Source organism: Cervus elaphus, chromosome 14, assembly GCF_910594005.1.
Source record: "Cervus elaphus chromosome 14, mCerEla1.1, whole genome shotgun sequence".
Lineage (NCBI taxonomy): Eukaryota > Metazoa > Chordata > Mammalia > Artiodactyla > Cervidae > Cervus > Cervus elaphus.
In genome coordinates this window covers 35,089,283-35,114,473 of record NC_057828.1, presented here as the reverse complement: position 1 = coordinate 35,114,473, position 25,191 = coordinate 35,089,283, and the positions used below count along the sequence as shown (strand labels likewise).

General features: G+C 37.6%; 2 protein-coding genes across 3 annotated transcripts in view; one reads left to right on the top strand and one right to left on the bottom strand.

Moving 5' to 3' along the window:
• AKT3 (AKT serine/threonine kinase 3) overlaps positions 1-20,997 on the bottom strand; it is a 272,806-nt gene extending 251,809 nt beyond the window's left edge. The window contains exons 1-2 of one of the 2 annotated variants that reach the window (XM_043924030.1): positions 20,743-20,997; positions 10,385-10,548 (exon numbers count right to left, since the gene is read on the bottom strand). Coding sequence is in view for 1 of the 2 variants with exons in the window: in XM_043924029.1 (XP_043779964.1) it covers positions 10,385-10,430 (46 nt within the window). In the remaining variant the exon portion in view is untranslated. The remainder of the gene's footprint in view (positions 1-10,384; positions 10,549-20,742) is intronic. The other variant, XM_043924029.1, reaches the window with a different exon arrangement.
• Positions 19,903-21,708, top strand: LOC122707415 (translation initiation factor IF-2-like). The gene is made up of 3 exons (XM_043922889.1): positions 19,903-20,027; positions 20,148-20,199; positions 20,986-21,708. Exons 1-3 carry the CDS (start codon positions 19,903-19,905, stop codon positions 21,706-21,708), a joined length of 900 nt encoding a protein of 299 aa, XP_043778824.1.
• Positions 21,709-25,191: the final 3,483 nt, after the last annotated feature.

The window sequence follows — 25,191 nt, the reverse complement described above, 5'->3', positions numbered from 1 at the left end:
AGTAACAAAGAGATGTAAAATAAGACAGCAATAAAATGGCAAAAACTGAAAAAGACAGAAGAATGTTGGGGGAGGAGAGGTAAACTGGGTGACTGGGATTGACATATACACACTAGTACATATAAAACAGATCACCAATAAACATCTTAAAAAACAAAATAATACCCAGTGATGGCCACGGCATGAGGCAACACAAACGTTTACAAACCAGCAATGGGAAGATAAATATACTATCTCTTCTGGACACCACATTTTTGCTGTTCTGTTTTTAACTGGAGTATAGTTGTTTACACGGCTGTGTCAGTTTTGCTGTATATAAAGTGAATCAGCCATACGCACACATGTCTCCCCTCTCTGGCGGATCTTCTTTCCATTTAGGTTACCACAGAGTACCCAGTAAGAGTTCCCTGTGCTATACGGCAGGGTCCCATTACTTATCTACTTTATATATACTAGTGTGTTCATATATATACATGTCAATCTCCCAATTCATCTCACCCTCTGCTTCCTCCTTGGTATCCATACATTTGTTCTCTACATCTGTGTCTCTACTTCTGTTTTGCAAATAAGATCATCTATAACACTACATTTTAAGACAAACAGATATCTCCATAAAAGGACACCGAAGATTATGCATGAGAGAGCTAGAAACCATGTCATACAATAAACAAACTAAAGAAAAGAGAACTTTTTGCCTAGAAAGAAGATTTTAAGGAAGACGTTTCAGTGATCTTAAATATCTAAAGGCCTTATTTGTTGCCTTAAGTTCTTTTGCAACACCATGGACAGTAGCCCGCCAAGCTCCTCTGTCCATGGGATTTCCCAGGCAAGAATGATGGAGTGGGTTGCCATTTCCTTCTCCAATCTGAAGGCCTATCACAGGGAAAACAGAACTTTTTTTTTTTTCTGCTCAGGAAGGCAAAATAAAGACTACTAGTGCTCAGAGCTATTAAATAATGAAACAGCTATGCCTTATACAATGAGATTTTAGTTTCAATAAACGACCCATCAGAAACATATCAGAAAAGATTCTCCTCATAGGCTTGAAAAGTTAAGTTTCATGAACTTGGAAGTACTTCTCAGTTCTATGAGTAAAGCAAAAATTATTCTTAGATATGAAAAAATCTTTCATAACTATGATTATTACTACATTTTTCACTACAGTGTCCCACTTACCTGGTTAAGATAACTTACATACTCACCTATTCTGGGACTGTGAGGGATCTGCCCAGCCATCTCTGCTGGGAATAACCATTTAGTCAGCCCTAATTTCTACTCCATTAGTCCTATACACAAAAGCACAACAAAATGATAAATGTAGGACCTGATCTGGAATCCCCAAATCCCATTCTAGGAGTATGTGTCTGTATATATGTGGGATGTGTTTGTGTAGGGTGGGTATGTACAGGGTGCGTGTGGGGGAGGGGGGCTCCTCTGTCCATGGAATTTTCCAGGCAAGACACTGGAGCAGGTTTCCATTTCCTACTCCAGGGGACCTAGCTGAGCCAGGGAACGAATCCTCACCTCTTGTGTCTCCTGCACTGGCAGGCAGACTCTTTACCACCGTGCCACCTGGGAAGTCCATCCTAGGTACAGATACTTCCACAACTGTGACTATCTATTCTGTATTCCCTGCCCTGCCTCAGCTGTCCCAAATTGAGTTCTAAGCCCTGATATCTGTGACATACTGATATTTGAACATCTAGAATTGTTTTTTCCTCTTCCTTATTCATTTATCAAAGAAAGATTAAGAGCTATGTTCAAGGTACTGGTAGACCCTATGGGGGGAAGAAATATTGTTGTACTGGACAAGGTTCCTGCCCTCAGGGAGTTTATAATGGAGAAGGTAAAATAATGTATCTATGTAATAACTAGTCAACCAAAAGCCTAAAGGAAGCCAAGGCACAAATGCATTAGAGACAAGAGAAGTCATCTTCACTCTGTAAGGCTGTGATCTGGGAAAATATCAAGATGATATCAAAATTAAAATGAAGGATTTTCACTGACAAAGACAGAAGGGAAGAAAATGCCAAGCAGCAGAACTGGCATAAGCAAAAACATATCTTTAACAAAATACAGTAGTGCACAGTCATCACATCAGTATCAGGTTCTCCAAGGCAGCGGACACAGTAAATTCAACAGGTACAGCGTCCCTGTACTCCCCACTGGGATACAAGGTTTCCAACAGATGGAAGCTACTCCCTTTTCCATTCTTAGAGATTTTTAAAGCCTCCTGTTCAACAGTTCTTATCTACTCCCCCATCAAGTACTAATAATAGCTTTTAAAAAAGAACTACAGTATATTCCTTAGTGACAGGAAAGGAACAAAATATGAAGTATCATAAAATTGGCAATACAGTAATTCCACTACTGGTCCTGCTCTGCCTCAACTCCAAAACTGACCTGTTTTCTAAACTGTAAGATAAACAGGTATAAGACTAGACAACTTCCAAAGACTCCTCTAGTTTAAAATTCTATAAATTTACTGGAAAAAAGGTTTAGCTATGTTTCCAGGTGACTGGAGCTCAGATGGTTTAAACCATTAGTTTCCTCGGTTATACAGACAGATGAAGTTTCTACTCCTCTTAATTTGTTATGAGTAATTTAAATTAACAAATAACAAAACTTAGTGACTTACAAAGCTTAAACAACTTTACATCTATACATTAAAACATATGTCTAGCAGAGTTCCACTTTCATTGACTGTAGGGTGACTTGTATTAAGCTAACTTTCCCATACTTAAAGCTATAAATCCTGTACAAAATACTAAAATAAAAACTATCTGAAGGCAGTGGAAAGCACCAAAAGTAAGCAGAAACTGGGGAAAGTTACCCCTGAAAGAAGGGAACTGACTATACCGCATGAGATTTACATTTTTATATGACTTGCTTGAGAGGCTCCACCATTTCTTGAGATTAGTGTGGATAAAACTTTGACAAAAAATCAGTCATGTTGGTTAAAGGAGTCAGATTGGAGCTCAGAGCTGCCAAAAACTTTTCATGACTAGAAAATGAGAATACCCCACAAGACAGGAAAACACAGGGGAGGAGCCCCAAAACCTACATGTAAACTCTGCCCAAATTCTAGCTAACCCCTGAATAATCCATGCATTAAAAAAAAAAAAGAGCCTAAAAACAGAAAGCAAAAACGTCGAGGAAAAAAGCAGAGATTTTAACTGCTTTTCACAACAGAGAAAATGAAGTAAAGAAACAATAAAAATGAGTTAAGTATCAATTAAAAACAAAAAGCAGTAGTCATTAGTAGGAAATAAGAGATCAAGAGTCTGTATAACACGTCAACACAATGAACTATATACCAGACATGTGAAGCAAAGAAAAAGAGCTGTCAACAGAAATCAACTTCAAGAAAACCCTAAAGTCAGGTTAGCAGACAATAAATCAATTTAGAGGAAATGGACAAATTCCTTAAAATACACAATTTACTCAAACTACACAAGATGAAACAAAATCTGAAGACTCCTGTATCTATTAAATAAATTGAATGTATTATTTTAAAAAGCTCCAACCCAGATGGCTTCACTGACTGCAGTTTAGCAAACATATAAGGAAGAAATAAAACTCATCTTTTGCCAATTCCTTCAAAAATCAAGGAGGGGATTCTCAATCTATTTTATAAGTCTAGCATAACTATTACACAAACTTGAAATAAGAATTATAGATCAATATTTTGATAAATGTATAAAAGGATCCTTAACAAAATATTAGTGAATTAAAACTGTTAATATATTAAAAATAGTACATCATGACCAAATGGGGTTTATTCCAGCAATCAAAGTAGTATGCCATATTAACATATTAAAACAGTAATGAGAAAAGTTAAATGGTCATTTCAATAGGTACCAGAAAATCTCCTGAAAAAACTGAATACCCCCTCATGATAAAAGGTCTCAGCAAACTACGAATAGAAGGGAACTTTCTCAACTCAATAATGGGCAGCAGTGAAATCCTACAGCTAATATGAAACTTAAGAAGTAAAGCAAAAATGTCTCCTCTCATCAATTACACTCAACACTGTACTAAAGGTCCTAACCAGTGAAATAAGACCAGAAAAATTAATTAAAGGCATAAAGACTGGAAAGGAAGAAACAGAACTGTGGCTCTTTGCAGATGACTTGACTAACAACACAAAAACCTTTAAAGTCAACTAACATTAAAAAGTGAATTTAATGGGACTGTAGAATACAAAGTCAATACACAAACTCAATTGTTGATTGGGAAGGTGGGTAACAGCAATTTTACACTCTAGAACGTGTATGAAAGCTATTTGATGGTTCTCTCCATTTGGTTTCTCTCCATTTGGTTGACTTGGTTAACACTTTCAAAACAAATACATTGAAACAATAGGAAGAACAAATTTCACATCACTGTAGATACATTAAATCCCCAAGTTTAATGCAATTAGAAAATAAATTTAACTTTTCCATGTTTCTGCTCCTTTTATAATGTCAACAGTCAAAGTGAGCTTCTCTAATCTACAATGTGGTTTATGCAGTCACTACCACAGCTCTTTACTCTCTATGGAAAATGCTTGCTACTGACTAGTAAACAGGAAATCATGCTGTCATTTTCTCTTTTCTTAATCACTTTATAATTTATTTCAAAAGTCACCTTGTGAATAAAATATGAACAAAATGTACATAAGTACACACAAATTAAAAGAGAAGGAAAGGCCTTTGGACTTAGAAAAGCAGCCCCAAAAAAGGCACCTTTGTTTTCTCTGTAATAACACAATTGACTAGATCACAACATGCATTAAACCATAATCTATCTTACAATCTTTGCTACAGAGGTGTACTTTGCACAGTTGGGATTAAGCTGTTTTGTGAAAAAACTCATAAACATATAAAGTTTTAGCTAAGAATCACCAAATACTAACATTCTAGTTCATCTAAGCAAACCATTTCATACAATGTAAGACAAATATCATTCAAAGGACACAGTTTACGGACAATGGACGTCCCTGAATGGAAACTATAATAATCACAAGGTAACTAGGGAAAAAGTTCTTTGAAAACACAAGCTGGTTACACACACAGACCATAACATGAAGTTCAATTTGTTAGATACTAATACAACAAAAAGTGTAAGGAATTGACACATCATGCAGCATTTTCATCAATCAAAATGCTTTAATGATAAAACTACCGCTTAGATTTGTACCAATTTCAAAACAGTAAGATGATGAGTTGACTAGAAACACATTCAAATTTTATCTTGCTATCAAAGGAGCTGGCTCTCCACATTAATAGACTACTTAGGTTTTTAAAAAACAGTACTATTAACCAAACAAAATTGTATGAACTACAATAAGCCCTTATGCAACATTATTAAAATATACATATTTCTAGAATTTAAACCTTTTAAGCAGGTTAAAATTTCCCATTTTATTAATACAGTAAGTTTCTTCAGAGCAAATATTACTACTAGCTGTAATAGAAACTAAGAAAGCAAACCTTCTGACACCTAGTTTAAAGATTTTAAGTTACCCAGAGTACACCCACAGGCTGATCTCTGAAGACAGTGATTTAAGAAGTGTCTGATATACGCGCAAATGCCTCTTATTCTGATGTGCAACCAAACTGCTAGGTGCGCTCCTAGGACCACGAAGAAGGAAAATGCAGGTAATACTCCAGTTTGCAACTGATACTTCTTTCATTGTAATTTCTAACACCAACAATACTAAATTAATGAGTTAGCTCAATACTCATGATTTTGGATAAGTAGAGGAAAAAAGTTTCCACTACTGATATATCACTAATAGCCACAGTCAGAAAAGTGTGCATCCTACATAATATCAATAATTATCTTTAAGTCTTTCTTTCCCTATTCTAAGATATTAGCTAAAGAGCAACTTATTCACATTAAAAGTACAAATACAATGAGATTATACCTGGACAGGAGCTAGTAACTGATTCATAAATAGAAATTTGAGAAAAAGGACTGACAAAGAACTATATTACAACTTTTTCTATATTTATTTATTTATAGTTTAAAAGTCTGAAACCACTCCTCTAAATAAATTATCTTGTAATGCCTACAATCACACTGTGAGGTAAAGAAGGTAGATATTATATTTATTTTCAAATGAGTACATCAAAGTTCAGGTGATAATAATCTACACAGGGTAATAAGCAAGCAGGAAGTCATAACAATCCTTTAGAATAAATTCTTTGAACCAAAATATAGCCAAACAACAACAGACTACATGACATTTGCCTGACTAAAACAAAACATTATTATCCCCACTCTGTAAAAAGAGAGGGCACTATCTGTAATTCTGGTCTTTCATTCAGAAGTATACACAGACAAATAAGGATGACCAGATACCCGAAGAAACAACTACCACCATCAAAAAGAACCAGAATAAACAAATTGGAAGAGTTATTCGATGAGGAGAAAAAATTTAAAACCTACTTAGTGTCCTAAGATTAAAAATTACATTATATATATACATATATAAGATAAGAGCAAGTGACCATGGATGAGACGAAATTCCCAGAAATATAAAGTAATAGCTGACTTGGACTATAAAGCAAGCTGAGCACTAAAGAATTGATGCCTTTGAACTGTGGTGTTGGAGAAGACTCTTGAGAGTCCCCTGGACTGCAAAGAGGTCCATCCTAAAGGAGATCAGTCCTGGGTGTTCATTGGAAGGACTGATGCTGAAAGTGAAACTTCAATACTTTGGCCACCTGATGTGAAGAACTGACTCATCTGAAAAGACCCTTATGCTGGGAAAGATTAAAGGTGGGAGGAGAAGGGGATGACAGAGGATGAGATGGTTGGATGGTTATCACCGACTCAATGGACAGGAGTTTGAGCAAACTCCAGGAGTTGGTGATGGACAGGAAGGCCTGACGTGCTGCAGTCCACGGGGTCACAAAGAGTCGGAGGACTGAACTTGAACTTGAGCTAAGTAGTTCAATAAAGAGTTACGGAACAGTCAAGGAAATCTCTCAGAACAAATAGACAAAAAAACAAAGAGATGTAAAACAAAAGAAAAACTTTAAAACAGACTTTGGTATAGAAGCTCTAGGGGAAACAATGTGGAAAGAACACAGAGAACATAGAAGGGAAAAATAATGAAAGAAATACAGAAGATTCTCAGAACTAAAGACACAGCTCACATTTTCAAAGGGTCTAACAAATGCTTTACAGAAAAAATTTAAAAGGACTATAACTCATCCTCTTCAAATTTTATAATGCCAAGGATAAAAAGGCATCAACACAAAAAGCTTCCAAAATACAAATCAGGCTACCTACAAAAATACTATTCTAGAATAGCATCAAATCTCTTATCAGTAAAACATTACTAAAAGGTAATGAAACGCAACCTTCAAAATGCTGAAGAAAAATTATTTTAAACCTGATTTTACACCCAGCCAAGGCATGTACAGGTGCAGAAGTGAAAATGACATTTCAAACATGGTGTTGACAAGCACCCACATACGTTCTTTCTGAAAAAGTGACTTCAGGAAATACTCCAGAAAACTGAAAATAAATCCAAAACAAAAAGAGGAAAGACATGAGAGCTAAGAAAGCAAAGAACTTATCCAAGAATGCAATTAAATAATGTGACACTAGCTAAGCATCATTCTCAGAAAAGTCAGTTTATCTTAGAACTTCCACAAATAGTATGATTAAAAAGCTAGATAACCACGTCATATGATGAAGAAGGCCCTTCTACCAACAGGGGGAAAATGTGGTCATTGGAAAATCCAGAAAAAAGTGATATGCCATACTAGAAGCCAAACTAAAGTATGGAATGATCTTGAATATCAATAGAGTATAAAAATCCACCTCTTCTCTAAGGATCCCATCATACTACTTTGTTTAGCAGTGAGTAATATATACATAATCATAATATAGACTACTGCTTTTTGAAGCAGCAACTATTATAAGCCTTAAAAATATAAAATCAATATTACAGTCGACATAAAATGGGAAGGGAATGTGGAATTCAAAGGAAAAGACTGGGAGGGGTATCACTTTTTCTCAACTTATAAAGTGGCAAGTTTAGAGTCAATGTCTAAAAACTTTCTAGAATTAATGATGCAAAAGCTAGAAGTTTAACCACAAACACCAAACAATAAAAAAACAGAAGAAGGGAGAAAATAGGTATTAAAAGTTAAAATTTTTTATTTTTCTCAATGAAGATACACTAGATTACTTAAGATTCATCAAAAATAAGGTTTAGCATATTAAATATAAAGCTGGGATAATAATCAGCAGAATTAAAAATAAAAAAGTTCTAAGGAGAGAAACTAGCTGGAAGAGGTAGAGTTACTCTTCATTCTATACCTTGTGTATCTCAAATTCTTATGTTTATATGACCATTATTTCCCAAAATAAACACACACACACACTCATCACAATCGTATTCACTAAACAATACAGGAAAAACACTGAGAACTCACTTTCGTTTTTTCTTTATTCTGTACGCCATGGACGACATACCAAACTTCTATTTTAGTATTTCAGACAAGACACAGTTAAATAAGACTCAAGAACCACTCCTAATACCTTGATAAAATGTGGTGATAGTAATACCTTAAGAACTGTCAGAACACATCCACATCCACTATCTCACTTAACCCTCACAACTATCTTGTGAGAGCAGATATTTGAGATTAATAAAATAAAACTCCAAAAGGTTTAAATGATTTGCCATCCCCCCCAAAAAAAGTAGGAAAAAATATATAAATGTAACAGACAAGTTAAAAAATTTTTAAATAATTTTCATACAGCACTGAAATATGAAAATGCTTTCCAAATTTACACTATGAGAATAACATGGGAAAAATTAAACTCTAACAATAAAAATAGCCACTTTGGGAAACAGTTTTTATAAAGTTAAACATATACTTACCATATGACTCTGCAATCTCATTCTTAGGTTAATACCCAAGAAAAAGGAACACACATCACACAAAGATATGTACTCAAATGATCACAGCAGCTTTATTCATAACAGTCAAAGACTAGAAACAACCCACCTACCGGTAAACAGAAAAACTGTGGTATATCTAGACGGTGATATACTACTCAACAATAAAAAGGAACTAATGATATATACAGCAACACAGATGGAACTTTAAAGTATTATACTATGTAAAAGTAATCAGACCCAAAAGACTACATATTGTATGAGTCTACTTATACGGAATTCTAGAAAAGCAGAATTATAGTAAAAGCAGATCAGTGGTTGCCAGGGTTCAAGGAAGAGGACTGAGTGCATAGGGGAATGAGGGATCCTTCTGGGATAACAGAAATGTTCTACATCATGGTTGTAGCATTTGTTACACTAGTGTATAAATTTAGCAACATTTACCACTTAAAGCAGGTGAAGTTTATTGTATGTAAATTACAACTCAATAAGGCTTATTTTTAAAAAGCTCATTAATATGTAATCATATTTAACTACTGACATCTTTTGAGCCTAAATAGTAACTACAAAGCTTCAAAGAATATTAAAAATTACAAAATTATTAAGAGGAAACTTTTAACTAGAAAACAGATATACAAGAAGTTAAAGCTCTGAAAATGGAGCCATCTTCATCCTACTGAATTTGGCCATGTGGATAAACAGTAGTTGCCTGGCAACTAGTCTAAACTCTAGTCTAGATTTCAAAATAAGCACATTAACCTCATTAGTAGGTGATCTCATGGAAGATAAACTAAGCTTTACATTCAAGAGGCTTTTTTTAGTATTAAAAAGGAATAATAATGCATTTGAATTATTTATCTAAAATAGGAGTAAATAAGAAATAATAAAAGTAGATCATGAAAAATTAAAATACAAAATTAAACATACATGCGCGGGCACACATACACATTCCCTTTCCTCATCAGGTCTTTTACTTTAGGACTTTACTTATCTAAATACAGGATTACTGAATCCATGAGTTTGTGAGAGAATCCTGCCTCTTTACTACTTTAATCATTTTCCCTGCCACCACCCAAAAATGGCTTAATATCACTGAGTACTTTTATTTACATGTCTTTAAATGCACACAAGCTAGACATTTTTCTAGATATCTAGAGACATCTCTCTGGATTGTAGAATCTGTGGACAATACAGAAAATACAACACAAACTTTCTGTAACATACGTACACACAACATACCAGATAAGCCAAACCTTTATAACTTGATTATAAATGATCAAAATCAAGTATTACAAAGAATTCCAAAATAACAAGCAAACTCCTAACACATGTTAAATATCGTTTCTATCTTAGTGGACATAGTATGTCAGTTTACTTTGTTTCCAACATTAGAAAAAAAGATACTGACTTCCAGGACACAACTAAGTGTTAGCACACTTACCAACCATATTGTTCTCAGTTTTGTTGAACACTTACCCCTCTTCTGAACCCAACCTTCTTTCACAATGGTAACATCGCTCATGATGGCTCCCCTCTGAGCCCCCAACTTGGAGAAATGGTACTTTGTGACACCAGCTTTGGGGTTTGGATTCTCTGCTGCTGCTGCTGCTGCCCTTCCCACTCTCTAGTGATGACTCAGCCTGGAAGGAAGTATTGAAGAAAGAATTTCTTTTTTTTCCATTCTTGCAACTCACATAGCAATAACAAACAACTAATTCTTTGTAAATGTCTTCAACTGACCTGACCTCACATAAAAGTCTAGCTCTTCAAACTGCGGAACCTATTTATTAAGTAGTTTTACAATGAATGCACTTCTCTGGTCTTGTGACAGATTTCAAATGATAGTGAAACTTTTAACCTAAGAGGTTTCAACAAAAAAAAAAGTCTTAACCACTGTCATATCTACTCAAAGAGTACAGAAAATTGACTTGATGATGGGTGTTTGAGGTGAAAGGGGAAGAAAATGAAAGTGAGACAGACTAAAAGTAAATCTTCACGTATGTTTAGTTTCAAAATCTCAGTAAATTTTGAAATAGTTATGGCAAAACAATTGTGAAAGCTTTAAATTGCTAGATTTTATGTAAAAACCAATGTGCTAAGAAACCAACGTTTATGCAGGCTTACTCTGCCTTGTTCCAAGAAATATCTTAGGTAGATTACAACAAATAAAATATTATAAATAATATAAAATCAATCATTTTCTAAAGTAGGTGAATTGAAACATGGGGAATATGAAAGTGGGAAACAGTATGGCGTATTCAAGACATGTCAAGAACTGTAACATCAATTATTCTCTGGTAATCTTCAGGACAACCCTGTGAGGGCACGATTACATTTCACAGACGGGGAAATCGAGGCTTACAGAGATCAAGCTGATTCCCAGATTTAAAAACAACTAATGAATGGCGGCACCGAGATCTGAATGCAATCTGACTCTGAAGCCCGCATTCTTTGACTTTAGCAAAGATAAAAAGCCGCCAGGGTGAAAATCTACATATTTGTGAAAGAAGGACCACAAATTTAACATGAAGCTTTCAGGAAGCAATGCAAATAAGGAAATAAAATCAGTTTCATTATTTACAGTATCCATAAATATTTTTTAAAAGAAAATATGTTGTTCAGAAGAAAATTTTTCCTGGGACAAAAATCTGAAATTTAACCCATGAATCTTTATAAGAGATCTTGTAGTGTAATCAACAAAAGTCCTCAAAAATATCCTCACATACACACAGCAGTGAGTTTTACAGGCTAGTTCTTGTCTCTCTCAAAGAGAAAATGTCAAGTACAATTGAGTGAAAGCAGCTCCACAAAAAGGGACCAAGAAACATGATACAGGAACCAAGGTATAAATTTTAGATAACCAGAAAAAATGGATGGACCATAGAATTATACCATTGGATTGGCCAAAAAGTTTGAGTTTTTCTGTAACAGGGAAAAACCCGAATGAACTTTCTGGGCAATCCAGTATTTTCTGAAATATGACTTTGATAAACAGTGCATAGGAATAAGTTCAAAGTTAGACTTCCTAGCTAGTACTGAAATGAATTACAGTTCTTTTTCCAATGCACCTTAAGTACAGAGCCTAATCAATCATTTAGCAGTCAGGAAATAAGACTACCATTCTCTCAAGAGAGCCTGACAAAGTCTGTGTGGCTGAATAGAAGACCACGCCAGTCATGTGCCAGGGGGCTGAGGGCAGTTACTACAGGCTGCACCAAGACTGTCCTCAAAATCATTCCAGTCTAACTACTGTACAGAATCAAAAGGGATATTAGAATCTTTGTGTATTTTTCCAAAACATGTTTGACAGAATACAAAGGGAAATTCCAGAAAAATAAGAGGGTTAAAAGAAGAAAAAAAATTTATTTGGTCAAACAAGTTGGGGAAATTCTATAAACCATGTCATTCTCTTGAAACATCACCAATACCATATTAAAGGTATAAAACATATCATGTATAATCTTATTTATCTCAGCAAATTCTAAACATATTTGACCACACAAGGCTTTTTTTTCTCTTTAGTAACATGCAATGAAATCCAAGCGAACATACTGTGACAAACAGCCATAGGAAATGACCACATAATTCAAGACAAGACCGATTTCACCATTAAAAACAGGCAAAAAAACAAAAAAGCTCTTGGTAAAGAATCAAAACATCATTTTAATTTGATTTACGTAACTTCCTTAAAAACTCAACATGCTCAGCTGGCTACTTAATATGGAGCTAGATAACTGAAAGGGCTGACTCCTTATACAGCATAAATAATTACGATTAACCCTTGAACAACATGGGTTTGAACTGTGCAGGTCCACCTATATGTAGATTTTTTCCAAAAAATATAGTACGTGCATTTTCATTTTACAGATCTTCAAGTTACCCAAGTGTGAGGAAAAGTTTGTGTTCAATTAGAGATCACAATATGTGGAATCAAAAGAACTAAGAGTCCTTATTTTATCCAAACTGTCAGCTTCCTGCCCCTGGATGAGTCATTTATCAATTCCTTTGTTTTTGAGGCAGATAGCAGTAGGCAGATTTTTGACACAGGGGTGGGGTGGGGCGCTTCCCCCACCCCAGCACTGGTCAAGGGTCAACTGTATAAGGAAGTTAAATATTAGGGACACTAGTGCAAAATGATGTCTTTAGAAGAACTGCACTTAGACCTTCTTTGGTCATACTTAAAACAAGGGGCATCACATCTATTAATCATCCTTGGTTTCTAACTATTAAACGATATACTCCGGGTAAACGAAAATTCGTATCTTAATATCCTTGGGATTGGAAATGGAAGAGATCTGTGATGAACACTTAGTAATAAACAAACAAATAATACACATCAACAAATATAAGTATTTTCCTATTAGAATAATCTGCATTGTCATACCCTTACATAAAACACCAGAAAAACAAAAGTATTTTCAAAATTGATTCTGTTCTCTTAAGTGTACATTTCATTGTTAGACATTGTTAGCTAGAAGGCACCTTCATTTCACAACCGAGAAAAAAAAAGTTAAGACAAATGAAGCGTCTTGCCCAACACCACACAAGTCTCTCCCACTCAAGTCCCACATGTTATTAAAAACACTAATCTGCTAAATGCTGGGCTGTAGTTTAGGTTTGTAATCTGTTTCCTAAGGTAGAGTGAACTTCACTTCCTCCTACAATAACTACTTCTCTAGAAATCTGTTCTATCCATTGAGCTATTGCAACAAAATTTGGCTTATTTTTCTTTTAAACATAATGCATATCTAATTTTTCCCATTCTTATGAAAAATTTCATTCAAAATTATTGGTATATTCAATTCAGAATTTACACATATAGTTACACTGGAAGTATTTTCATACGAAATTATCTGAGATTTTGATAGATATTTTAAATTCATTCTACAATTTACAAAACATTTTCACATCTTTTATCTCATTCAATAGCATTATTATTTAGTAAAGCAATTTGATGCTTCCTGGCACATAAAGAGATGCTTTACAAATATGGAATAAATGAATGAATAGATGGATGAGTGAAAGAAAAAAGATGCAGCTTTAGATAACGAATTAAGATAAAGTAAACTAAAATTCTAAGTTAACAAACAGAATGGTATGAAGCCACAATAAAAACAAACCTGAACTTAAACATTATAGAAGAACCTACATAAAAATAATTAGTTATAATAAATATTCTTCCCTATTCATTAATAATCATTGGAAGGATTGATGCTGAAGGTGAAACTCCAATACTTTGGCCACCTGAAGCAAAGAACAGACTCGCTGGAAAAGACCCTAATGCTGGGAAAGACTGAAGGCAGGAGAAGGGGATGAAAGAGGATGAGATGGTTGGAGGGCATCACCGACTAGATGGACATGAGTTTGAGCAAACTCTGGGAGCTGGTGACGGACAGGGAAGCCTGGCATGCTGCAGTCCATGAGGTTGCAAAGAGTTGGACACGACTGAGCGACTGAACTGAACTGATTCATTAAAGTATGTTTCCTATAGACCTCCATTAATTTTAAGGCCTAACATACATTAAAATTATCCTTTTTTTCCTCAGTATTTTTTGACTCTTTGTGTTGAGATGGTCAAGTTTCAATTTCCAAACAAATTAAGCAGCAACACGGCCCAAAATAATCCACTATGGGAGGGAAAAAAGGGAAAGAATGGAATATTTTCTTAATGATACTTTTAAGAATGTTTAAAAGATACCAGTTTACTTAGAGCAGTCAACCATTCAATTATAAGCAAAAAAACTTGTTCAAATATCTTTTAAAAATTTCACTCAAGAAATTTTGTGTGTGTGTGTATATATATAACATATAATAAACACACACCCCTATGTATATTCAGCCAATAAATATGTATTGATATCTACTCTGTGACAAGAACTAAACTGAGTATACAAGGGCCAAGCTAAACAAAATATTTTTAAAATGTCTTCCAAACCTATAATTTGTTATCAAAGTGCTTTCACATACATTTTCTCAATTAACTCTAAAAATGAATCTGTGCAGTAGTTATCACATCTACAGTTTTGATCTTAAGAAGACCATAACCAACCAATAATGATAACATTATTTCTTCACAGTTACCATAACAAATTAATGACAAGTAACAAGAAGCAATTCAAGTCTTCTATCAATTTGGTATACTTTCTATAAAGTAACAAAATATGAACTCTCAAAAATATGTGCAACATTTGTGAATAGTTCTGAACAATTTTTCTATAACAAATTATATATCAGAAGTCCAATAAAGCATGATGTTTTCAAACAAATTAAAAATTAAATATAACTACTGCACCACAGATTACAACAGAAGACTAAAAGTACGTTGACAGAAAGTTAAAAAGCACCCCTAGCAATTCTTCTTTATAAAGAATAAAATTCATAGGTTAACAGGTTGTAATACAACCTTCTATAAACTACTACATCATTGTGCTTGGGCATGCTCAGTCATGTAGACTCTGTGACCCCATAGACTGTAGCCCGCATGGGATTCTCCAGGCAAGAATACTGGAGTGGGTTCCCATTCCCTCCTGCAGAGGATCTTCCTGATCCAGGGATTGAACCCACGTCTCCTATGTCTCCTGCATCACAGGTGGATTCTTCATCCGCTGAGCCATCAGAGAAGCCCTAAAGCTACTATACATTTGGATATAATTAATACTATGCAGAATATACTTGCTCTGTACCCACGTTTTTAATATACTTTAGATATGCTAGCCAAACTAAACTAATGAAGAATTGATGTCCAAACACAATAGCAAGTTTCTACTTTGAAAAACAAATGATGGTCAAGGGTAACCACAATGTATTTCTATGGTATTTACTGATTCTAAGAAATAGGTGAAACTAATATATGCCGTAATAAATACATGTAAACATTTATAAAGATTTGAGGGAAAGGAAAAATACTGGAGTGGAAAGGAAATTCAAGGTAACCTGATCTCCTTTTCAAATAACTCTAAGCCAGTCTGTCCTTTTATGAGTTGCTATCCTGCTAAAAACATATCATACAGGGAAGTGAACAGTACAAACTATATACTTTGGATACCTTTCTTCTCTTCAGATTATAATACACTCTGTGGATTTTCTTTAAACTCTTTCTATATAGATATCTTCACTGTTTTATACTATGGGGAAATACCTGAATAAGCATAGGCAAGATTTCTAACTTTCACACAAAATATCAGTTATTTTAAATTGCAAATTCTTAAAAATCAACTTCATAAACTTTGAAATATGTATACAAAACCATAAACCATTTCTGCCCTCTTTCTTACCCCTGTTCAGGGCATTTGAGTGTCATTTCAACCAACATATCCACTATTAATCAAATTAAAAACGGCAACTTGTACTGGGTGATATAGTTAATATTTTAATTTGAAACAACTAAGAAAATGCTTATTGGATTCCTTTGGTTCTCCTAAACCACTGAACAAGCTACTGACAAATTCACCCCTACATTTTTAATATAAAATGTGGCTTGTCTCTATATGAAAGCACTTATATAATGACCAATGGATAGGATGAAGGTTGTTACTAAGAGAATCTCAGTTGCATGGTTGGCCATATTTTTTTAATATACATGTAAAATCCTTCTAAACTCTGACTTGAGAACCTTCCTGATTTTAAAACAAAAAGCACCCACCCACACACACACACAAACATGCTACTAATCAGCCTGACAGATTTTACTCCTGATTAAGCTGAGAATTAACCAGTAGGTATGGAATTCTGTAACAAAGTTCATCTCAGTGGTGCATTAGAAAGAGCATAGGGCAGGGTAAGAAACTTGGGTCCCTGTTCCCAATTCTGCCCCGTCCAGAGTGATGCTGTATAAGGTCCTTTAATTCTCTGTGCTTCAGTTTCCTTAGCCATAAAAACAAAAGTGTAGCATTAGATGAACTGTAAATAGCTCTTATTTATAGTTCTTCAAGTTCAAAGCTACTGAGTACCTATTTCACTTATAGATGACCTCTTAGGTGACAGTATCCTGATTATACACAGTTCCAGTCCTCAAAAGGTTAGTAAAACATTCAAACATCAATTTCACTCAGACAAAATTTGGATTAAATGCCAACACTGGCAAAAATATCTTCCTCCCCCTCTCATCCCCTAGACTGCCAAATGTAGTCAGAGACTTTTTCAATTAATATAAAGAAAAATTCTCATTTGAAAATCTCTAAGTGATTTCTTCCAGTAATTTTTTTTTTACTTTTCCCTCTGAATATTAGCAACATATACCCATATAAATATGTGAAATATCTGTAACTGATGACAAATAAATATAACCAGAGAATTGAAAAGAAAAAACTAAGAAATCTACAGGTCAAGAAGCATATATTAATTTACTTATCGACTATTATTTGAAGACTAGGAAATGTTTACATCTAACACGTTCAAAGACTATAGTACTTAGAATAAAACATTTAAACATCTGAGGCATTTAATTTGGCATTTGAAAAAAATGAAAAAAATGTTGTGGATCAGTCAATATGGTTTTTTTATATATGACTTGATATAAGATGATAATCAAATCATATTATCTTGATTTCTGTGTAAATTTTATTGTACATTAGTGAAATTTAGCATTGTCACTGTGAACTCTAATAATAGGTATAAACAGTTTAGGAAAACAGTAAAAGAAGTGCCTCAAAACTAAGAAAGTTCAAATGAAACAAAAATTTTACAATGCAAGGAAAAGTGTTTTCTCCTGTGAAAATCACTTTCAGATGTGTAACAGGCTATTATGATGATTAAATGCATTTATACATGTTAAGCACATAAAACAGTGCCTGGAACATGCAAGCACTCATCAGGCACTGCCTCCCGTTAACTCTAAATTGAATCCAGCTCTTATTTAACACAAAAGATCATGATGAAATATTTAAGTTATCATAAAATGATTCAGGCAACTACGGAAAAGTACATGCTGTATGAAACCAAGATTTAGAATACTGATGCACACTCTAAAACTCAGAGGGAAAAACAAATTTTAAGTAATTTAAATAAACACAAATCTACAAAAATGAATCATGTGCATTAATTATATTTTATATTAAAAATAAAAATCAAGTCAAACTACAGATTTGGTCAAAACGAAATGCCTTGCATTTTACGTTATTCAAAGCTAATAGTTCTAAATTAAGTATTTTTCAGGGCTTGAAACTTTCACAATATAAAGACTAGATCCTATCAAATCATGCTAAAAAATGCAATTAACACATCATTAACAATAACTGCCTTATCTTCACAAGGGTGAAGTCTAGTACTAAAAGCTGTAACAACAAAGTGTAACCATCTTTTCATAAACTATGCAAAGTTTAAGTAAATTCTAAACTTCCACAAAATCAATTTGGAAAACCAGTTCCTCTTTCTAAAGAAACCTAAATAGTTGAAATTTTCCATTGAGTTTTTTGTAAGAAGGTCTCATGTTTAGAGAGCTAGAATTTAAAAAACCTTAAATCCTTACTTTGCACAAAACTCTATACTAAGTACATTTGTTCCATATGTTTAGCCAAAACATGTTTAGATCTGCAGTGATTCTGAAAACAAATTCACTAGTAGTAGTGATCTTCTGGAGGAAATGTAAACAGTAAAAGTTTTCGATCAAATCAGTCCCTACTACACAGTCAACACTCTAGTACTTGTTCAATGAATGAATGAATGAATGAAATCTTATTTAAAATACTTTACAGCCATTAAAGTTACATAAACAAAAACATCCAAAGTAATATTCTTAAATACGCAACTTCAAGAGTCAAAGTAAAAACTAATTTTAAATTCAAAAACAATTCACTAAAGTAGTCATTACAGAAAGGCTAGGAGTATGGGACAAGATGAACACAAATAATAGTTTCATAAATTTTTTTGCAGAATTACTTTAGACACGATATTATTTTTTAAACACTCTAAGAAAACATACTACAAATACACAATACAAACAAGACTAAAACTCTTCATTGGTCTCTAACTTCCAATGTTGTCTCATTCATGTGATATATGCACTTTCCTCACTATAAAATTAAAAGCTCAAACTAACCAAAGATAGTGGGGTGAACTTTAGTGAGAAAAACAAAAAGCAGACCGTCAAATACAGTCTCACTGGTAAACTTTCAAAGTCTAGATTATGTATGGGCAAAAGAAAAAAACATCTACAGTCCCGACATATACCATACAAATAATTGTGCATTCTGTCGTATACCTTGGAAAACTAGTAATACCAGTAAGTACTACTAGTAAGTAGATACGCCAATAAAAGTTGTCTTCACGCTTTAGACAACTACCTCCAGGAATATTCTTATTCATTTATACATATTTTGCAATAACAAGTTCTGAGGACAGAGTTTCCTAAACCATCTTTATAGGATTCTTTCTCCTTTGGCTTTTTCAACTATTTTCCAACAATCTATAACCTAATTTAACGACTTATCACCAAAACCAAAGCCCAACAGTTGTCTAATGATTTATAATGCACTAGAAGATATTATAAGACCATACTTTACCAAAGATGAAACATACATCTAAATTGATGACATGAGGCAGCTGACAACGTATTAACTACAAAAAAAAGTCATTATTTCACATTCTTTAGCGTCATGATAAACTGAAAACGTGAACGTTTTATCAACACTAGTAATTACTATAGATATGTAAGTTTCACTGTTGAATTTCTATTTGGAAACGTTATCAATTACAAACTACTGGGCTTTCGATCAATTACCACACTGGTGGAACGTGTTGGTGTCACTTTCATAACATTATTTTGATGGAAGTAATGTGAGTATCCCAGCCTTGCCTTATGGGTAAGCATTTCCTCTGCTTTCAGAAGATAAACAGTAAATACCGGTATCGAAAACCTGGCCCCAAAGAAATTCAATCGAGCCTAACTGCAGATTCCCGGGATATCCCAAACAAGGGGTGACCCCGCCTAAGAGTCTGGGTGCACACAGCAACCGGCTCCGCTTCAACTCTGGGCTCAGAACGGCCCCACCAGCATCATGGCTGATGCAGACCGATGCGCAGGAGGAGGAGGTGGACGAGGAAGAGGCTGGTTTGTTTACTTGCAGCCAGAGCCGCCGCCGCCGCCGCCGCCAGCAGCGACAGCATCACTGGATCCGCCAAAGCCAGCATCTTCCGCACATTTCTATTCTTAGCACACAACTCCCGAGCGGATCAAAACCCACTACTATTAAAAACACAGACAAGCACGTTCCCCACCTCCCACACACCCCCACCCCACCAGTGCAGTCTCTTCCTGTGCGCCGGCGGCGGCGGCGGCGGCGACGGCGGGGGGGGTGGGGTGGGGAACAAGACCCCGGGGAGCCGTCGCATCCCTGCCTTCCCCCACCCACGCGCACACAGCCCCCTCCCCCACCCACACGCCCTGACACCCGGGCTCCCCGCGTTACATAACCCCGCCGCCACCCCAGGCCGAGCGGGGCCCCCTCCCCACGCCGCCGGCCGGCGGGGAGGGTGAGGGGCGGGAGCGAGAGTGGCGCAGAGCGAGCGAGACCGGAGGCGCCGGGCCAGGGCGGCCCAGACCCGGACCGCACCGCTAGGCCGGGAACACCCTCCCCGGCCCCCGCGCACCGCCGCCCCGGCTTCCCCCGCAAAGTGAGGGGTGCGGTCCGCCCGCGCCGGGCATCCCCGGCCTCCGCACCCGCATCCCTCACCCCAGCCCCCGGCGACCCAGCCCCACGCCCACGCCCCCGGCGCGGTGACAAGCCGGACGCCCCCACCTCATTCACCCACCGCCACCCCCGCCCGAGGGGGGCCCCGGAGGGAGTGCAGGCGCGCCGGGGAGAGGGCGAGAGTGGGGGGGGGGCGGTGGCTGTTACCTGCAAAGGCGGCGGCGGCGGCCCCGCAGCTGCTCGGGCGGCGGCGGAGGATGGAGCCGGGGGGCGGGGGGAGGAGAGGGGGCGACTCGGGGGTCCCCCTCCCTCCTCCTCCCCTCCTGTCCTCCCCCCACCCCGCAGAGCCTCTGGCCCCCCTGGAGCCCGGTGTGGCCGGCGGGAGGGCAGGCGGCGGGCTGCAGGGGAGGGAGGGAGGGAGCCGGCCGGGCCGCGGAGCTGGAGCGGGAGGCGGCGGCGGCGGCGGCGGCGGCGGCGGGAGGAGGGAGGCGGCGGGGGGGAGGGGGCGGAGACTCTACGTGGGAATCGGATCTCGGCTACAAATTCAATTCATCACCAGAAAACTCCGCTCGGGCGGGGGCCGGGTCGCGCCGGCGAGGCGAGGCGGCGGCGGGCGGAGGCTCTGAGAGGCCCTGGCGGCCCAGCGCGGGTCGGGGGTCTGCGGCCTCCTCTAGGGCCGCGCCCCGCTGCGGGGCGGGGGGGACCCGCCGCCGCCTCCCCGCCCCCTCCTCCCGCCGGGGCGGCCGCGATCAGCTCTCGCCGCCGCCGCCGCCGCCGCGGGGCTTGTTGTTGACTTTGAGGAAAACTCCTGACGTCAGGGGTTGGCGCACGGCGACTGGCGGGAGCGGCTTCCCCGCGTCCCCAGCCGGCCCGCCGCCTCTGCCCCCTCCCCGCGGGCCCCCGTCCGCGGGCTTCCCCGAGCCCCCGAGCCCGCGGCGGCCAGCGCCCCCTCTCCTCTCGCGAGAACACCCCCCAGCCGGAGCCAGGAGCTGGGCGTCGTTCCTGGGCGGGAAGTTGTGGGTTTCCCCCGCGCCCTCGTGGCGTGCTGCAGGCTCCCGAGGCCCGGGAGGGGAGGCTCTTCTGCCCTCCACGAGCAGCCGAGCCTGGGGCTTCTCCTCCCGCCCGCCGCAGCTCGGGGAAGGTCAGGCCGGGAGCAAGAGGGACGGGACCTGAGGCCCCCGAGATAGGCGGTTCCCTGTAGGGGCGCGCCCCCCGAAAGCTAGGAGCTGGAAGAGAAGCGACCCCACCCCTCCGCACCTCTCGGGTCAGTACAGAGCGGGAGACCTTACAGTCCAGTCCTAGAACACCTCTCTCGGAAGAGCCATCCCAGCGCTTCCTGTAAGCAGTAACCACCACGCATAGTGTACACCTTGCAGTAGCATCGTAATTCAACCTTAAAATTTCACATTTTTTAGAGATAGTATAGAGTTTTCGTTGACTTTGAGGAGGCCATGATGTATTGCCTTCACTACCAAGACAGCATTGCTTTCTTTTGAAGTTCATGGCTTCTAAGAGTGTTTACAAAGGAGATTGTGTTATTTTGTTTTGTTTTTGCAAAATGCCATTTTTTTAAAACCATACATTATACTCCAGAAAGTTATGAAAGAAGTTTACTTTTTCTGACACCACGTATTGTTGCTTCTAGAACACTTTGAAAAAAATCATATTATTTCATCATGTGACTCTAGCCTTGTTGATGTACCTGCTATTTCTTCCAATGTAAGATTCTTGGTAGTGCTTTTGGGTTTTTTCTGCAGAAGACTTACTGTTTCTGAAGGGCACTTCCTACTGTGCTTTTTCCATTTCCTGACAACACTGGGATGGTAATCATTCTTTTACACTATATCCCTGGTATATACATCTGTGTCGACATCTGTTGTGAAAGGCACATCTATTGGGATTGTGGACAGGAGTATGGAACCTAACCTAATAAGAAAAGAAAGGGCTTTTTAAGTCAATTTTCTCCATTTGTAAAGGAAACACTACACTTGACAGTTTCAGCATAAAATATGCTTTTTTAAGATGTACAGTCTACCCAAGAGTAAAAGTCCCCAATTGCTGCCTTTCTCCTTTTTTCATATTTCCCAGCACATCATGAACTGATTAATAGATAGACACTCTATCCTTTAGGCTCCTCTGTCCATGAAATTTTCTAGGCAAGAATACTGGGTTGCCATTTTCTTCTCAAGGGGAGCTTCCTGACTCAGGGATGGAACGTGAGTCTCACAATTGCATCTCCCGCCTTAGCAGGCAGATTCTTTACCATTGAGCCACCTGGGAAGCCTCTCTATTCAGCTTATCTGTGTATAAAAAGTATATAATTTATTGCTATAATTATCAGACCTCTAACAGTCCCTACTGGTAAAGTGATTTCATTAAAAATTTCTTGCATGAGAGTAACAAAAATGAGTCAGATTTTTTATTCTATAATAACTCAAGTCACTTTTTATTTTTAAGAAAATAGTCCCTATGACACTAGCATTAAAAAGTGTTTTGAAAGCTCTCTTAAATACTTAACTCTGAGACTTGTGATACTCTGAATTACCGGATATCCCTTCTCAACTGCAATTTTATTTCCAATTTTAACATCAATGTATTTATGAGAATCAAATTTGTCTTATGAGCCATACTGCCTCAAAATTTTTCTCAGTCTCAGCAGGTTGGATTAAATCTTAACCAGATTACAACCTACAAGTAAATATTGTATAAACTGCCATGGATTATGTACTCTAGGCTTCATGTATTTGAAAAGTTGTAAAGTTTTATTTCTTCTGTGTTTTGTTCTTCTACTATGGTAGTTTCATCCATTTCTGTAATAAAAGCATAACAGCTTTTATTACATAAGAATTGATTATAGCACTGTTATTTACTTAAGTAGCATTGTTCTTTCTCTTAGACTGTGCCATCATGAGTTGTGGAGAATCTGCTGATTGTGAGATGATGGTACTCCATACAGAGTGTATTCTAGATTTCTCCTCTTCACTGTCATCACTTTCCAATAATATGGGCAACAGGAGTATGTTTATCCATGGGAATATCCCTCCTAAATTTTGGAAACATACCCTCATTCTTTACTAAGCCAGAAATCCTTAAGGCTAATATCTCTCAGTACTAGTTGTTTATATGTCTTAAGAAAAACATTTACTCTTATTGACTAACAATGAGTAAATTAGATACTGAGAGCTATTTCTTGTACTTCCACCATTGCTTGTGCTTAGTCGCTCAGTCTTGTCCGACTCTGCGATCCCATGGACTGCAGCCCGCCAGGCTCCTCTGTCCATGGGGATTCTCCAGGCAAGAATAGTGGAGTGGATTGCCATGCCTTCCTCCAACCATTGCTTGGGAGTAACTTGAACTATAAGGCACATTTAGAATTACAGGACATCAGGTAACAAAAGTTAAGTTACTGCTTCTGTGCTTTAATAACAAAGATATCTTGTCTCCAGTATCTAGAATAGAACATGACACACAGAATGCACAAAATATGTTTGATGGACAAATGAATGAATGGACAAATAAATCTGTGTCCTGTGTGTAGTTTATACTGTACTCTTCTCTTGGGATGGCTTACTGGAAAGATCATGAACACGCATTGCAGACTTGGAGATCTGAGTTCAAATCCTCTCTCTGCAGAGTTTAGGTCTCAGGCAAGTTTCTGAACTCTTCTAAGCCTTAATTTCCTCATTTGTGCCATGATGGTTACAACTACTTCAACAGCTTATTATGAGAATTCAATGTGATGAAATATTAGATGGCATCTAAAACATAGTGAGTGATCAGCAAGCTAAAATTCCTTTACCATAAACATAAATATATGTGTTAACAGTGGTAAAACAAACAATTGTGAAAATCTGTCCTGCACACAGCAGTAGAAATGTATTTCTCATCCATGTGAAGTTCAGAATGGCGGGCAAGTCTCTGCTAAGCATTTATGAGTGAAGTTTCTTCCATGTTTGGGTTATGACATGTTCAACATGTAATCATGATATCAAGCTGGCTGAAAGGGGCAAAACATGGAAGATCACTCAATAGAAGTTTTATGCATCTCACTTCCATTCACATTTCGCTGGCTAGAACACTCCAAAGCCACCAAACTACAAGGCAGCTCATGAAATGGAGTCTAGCCCACAAAGAAAAAGTAATTGGTTTCATGAACAGCCAGCCAATCTCTGCCACAGTTGGTTTCTGATATAACCATGCTAAGTCTATAACCGTAATTAATGAATATCCTAGATGATTTATAGAGCAATTTTCAAAAGAGCATAGTTTAAGTCCAGGTATAAGTAGCAGAAGAGTAAGTTACAGTAGTTATCAATACTAATTGTCTTTTCTCTTTTTCACAAATACTGTTTTTATAAGATATGGGGCTAGATTAGTGACACACGAGAATACCTGAGGGTTAAATATGTCACTAATCTGATGCCACGTGCAAAGGGGATACTTAAAGTTCTCTGGAAACTTCTCCCTTGTTTTATTGGCAGACTTTTTTTTCCGTACTATGTTACTAGAGTGTGAATGAAAATTTTTTCACTGATATTATCATGCTCTCTCTTAGACAGCTAAGTCTGTTAGCAACTTAATACTTAAATATTTAGTATTTCAGAATCCTTGGGTCTGAACACAGAAAGTTTTTAATTTTTTTTTTTTATACGTGTC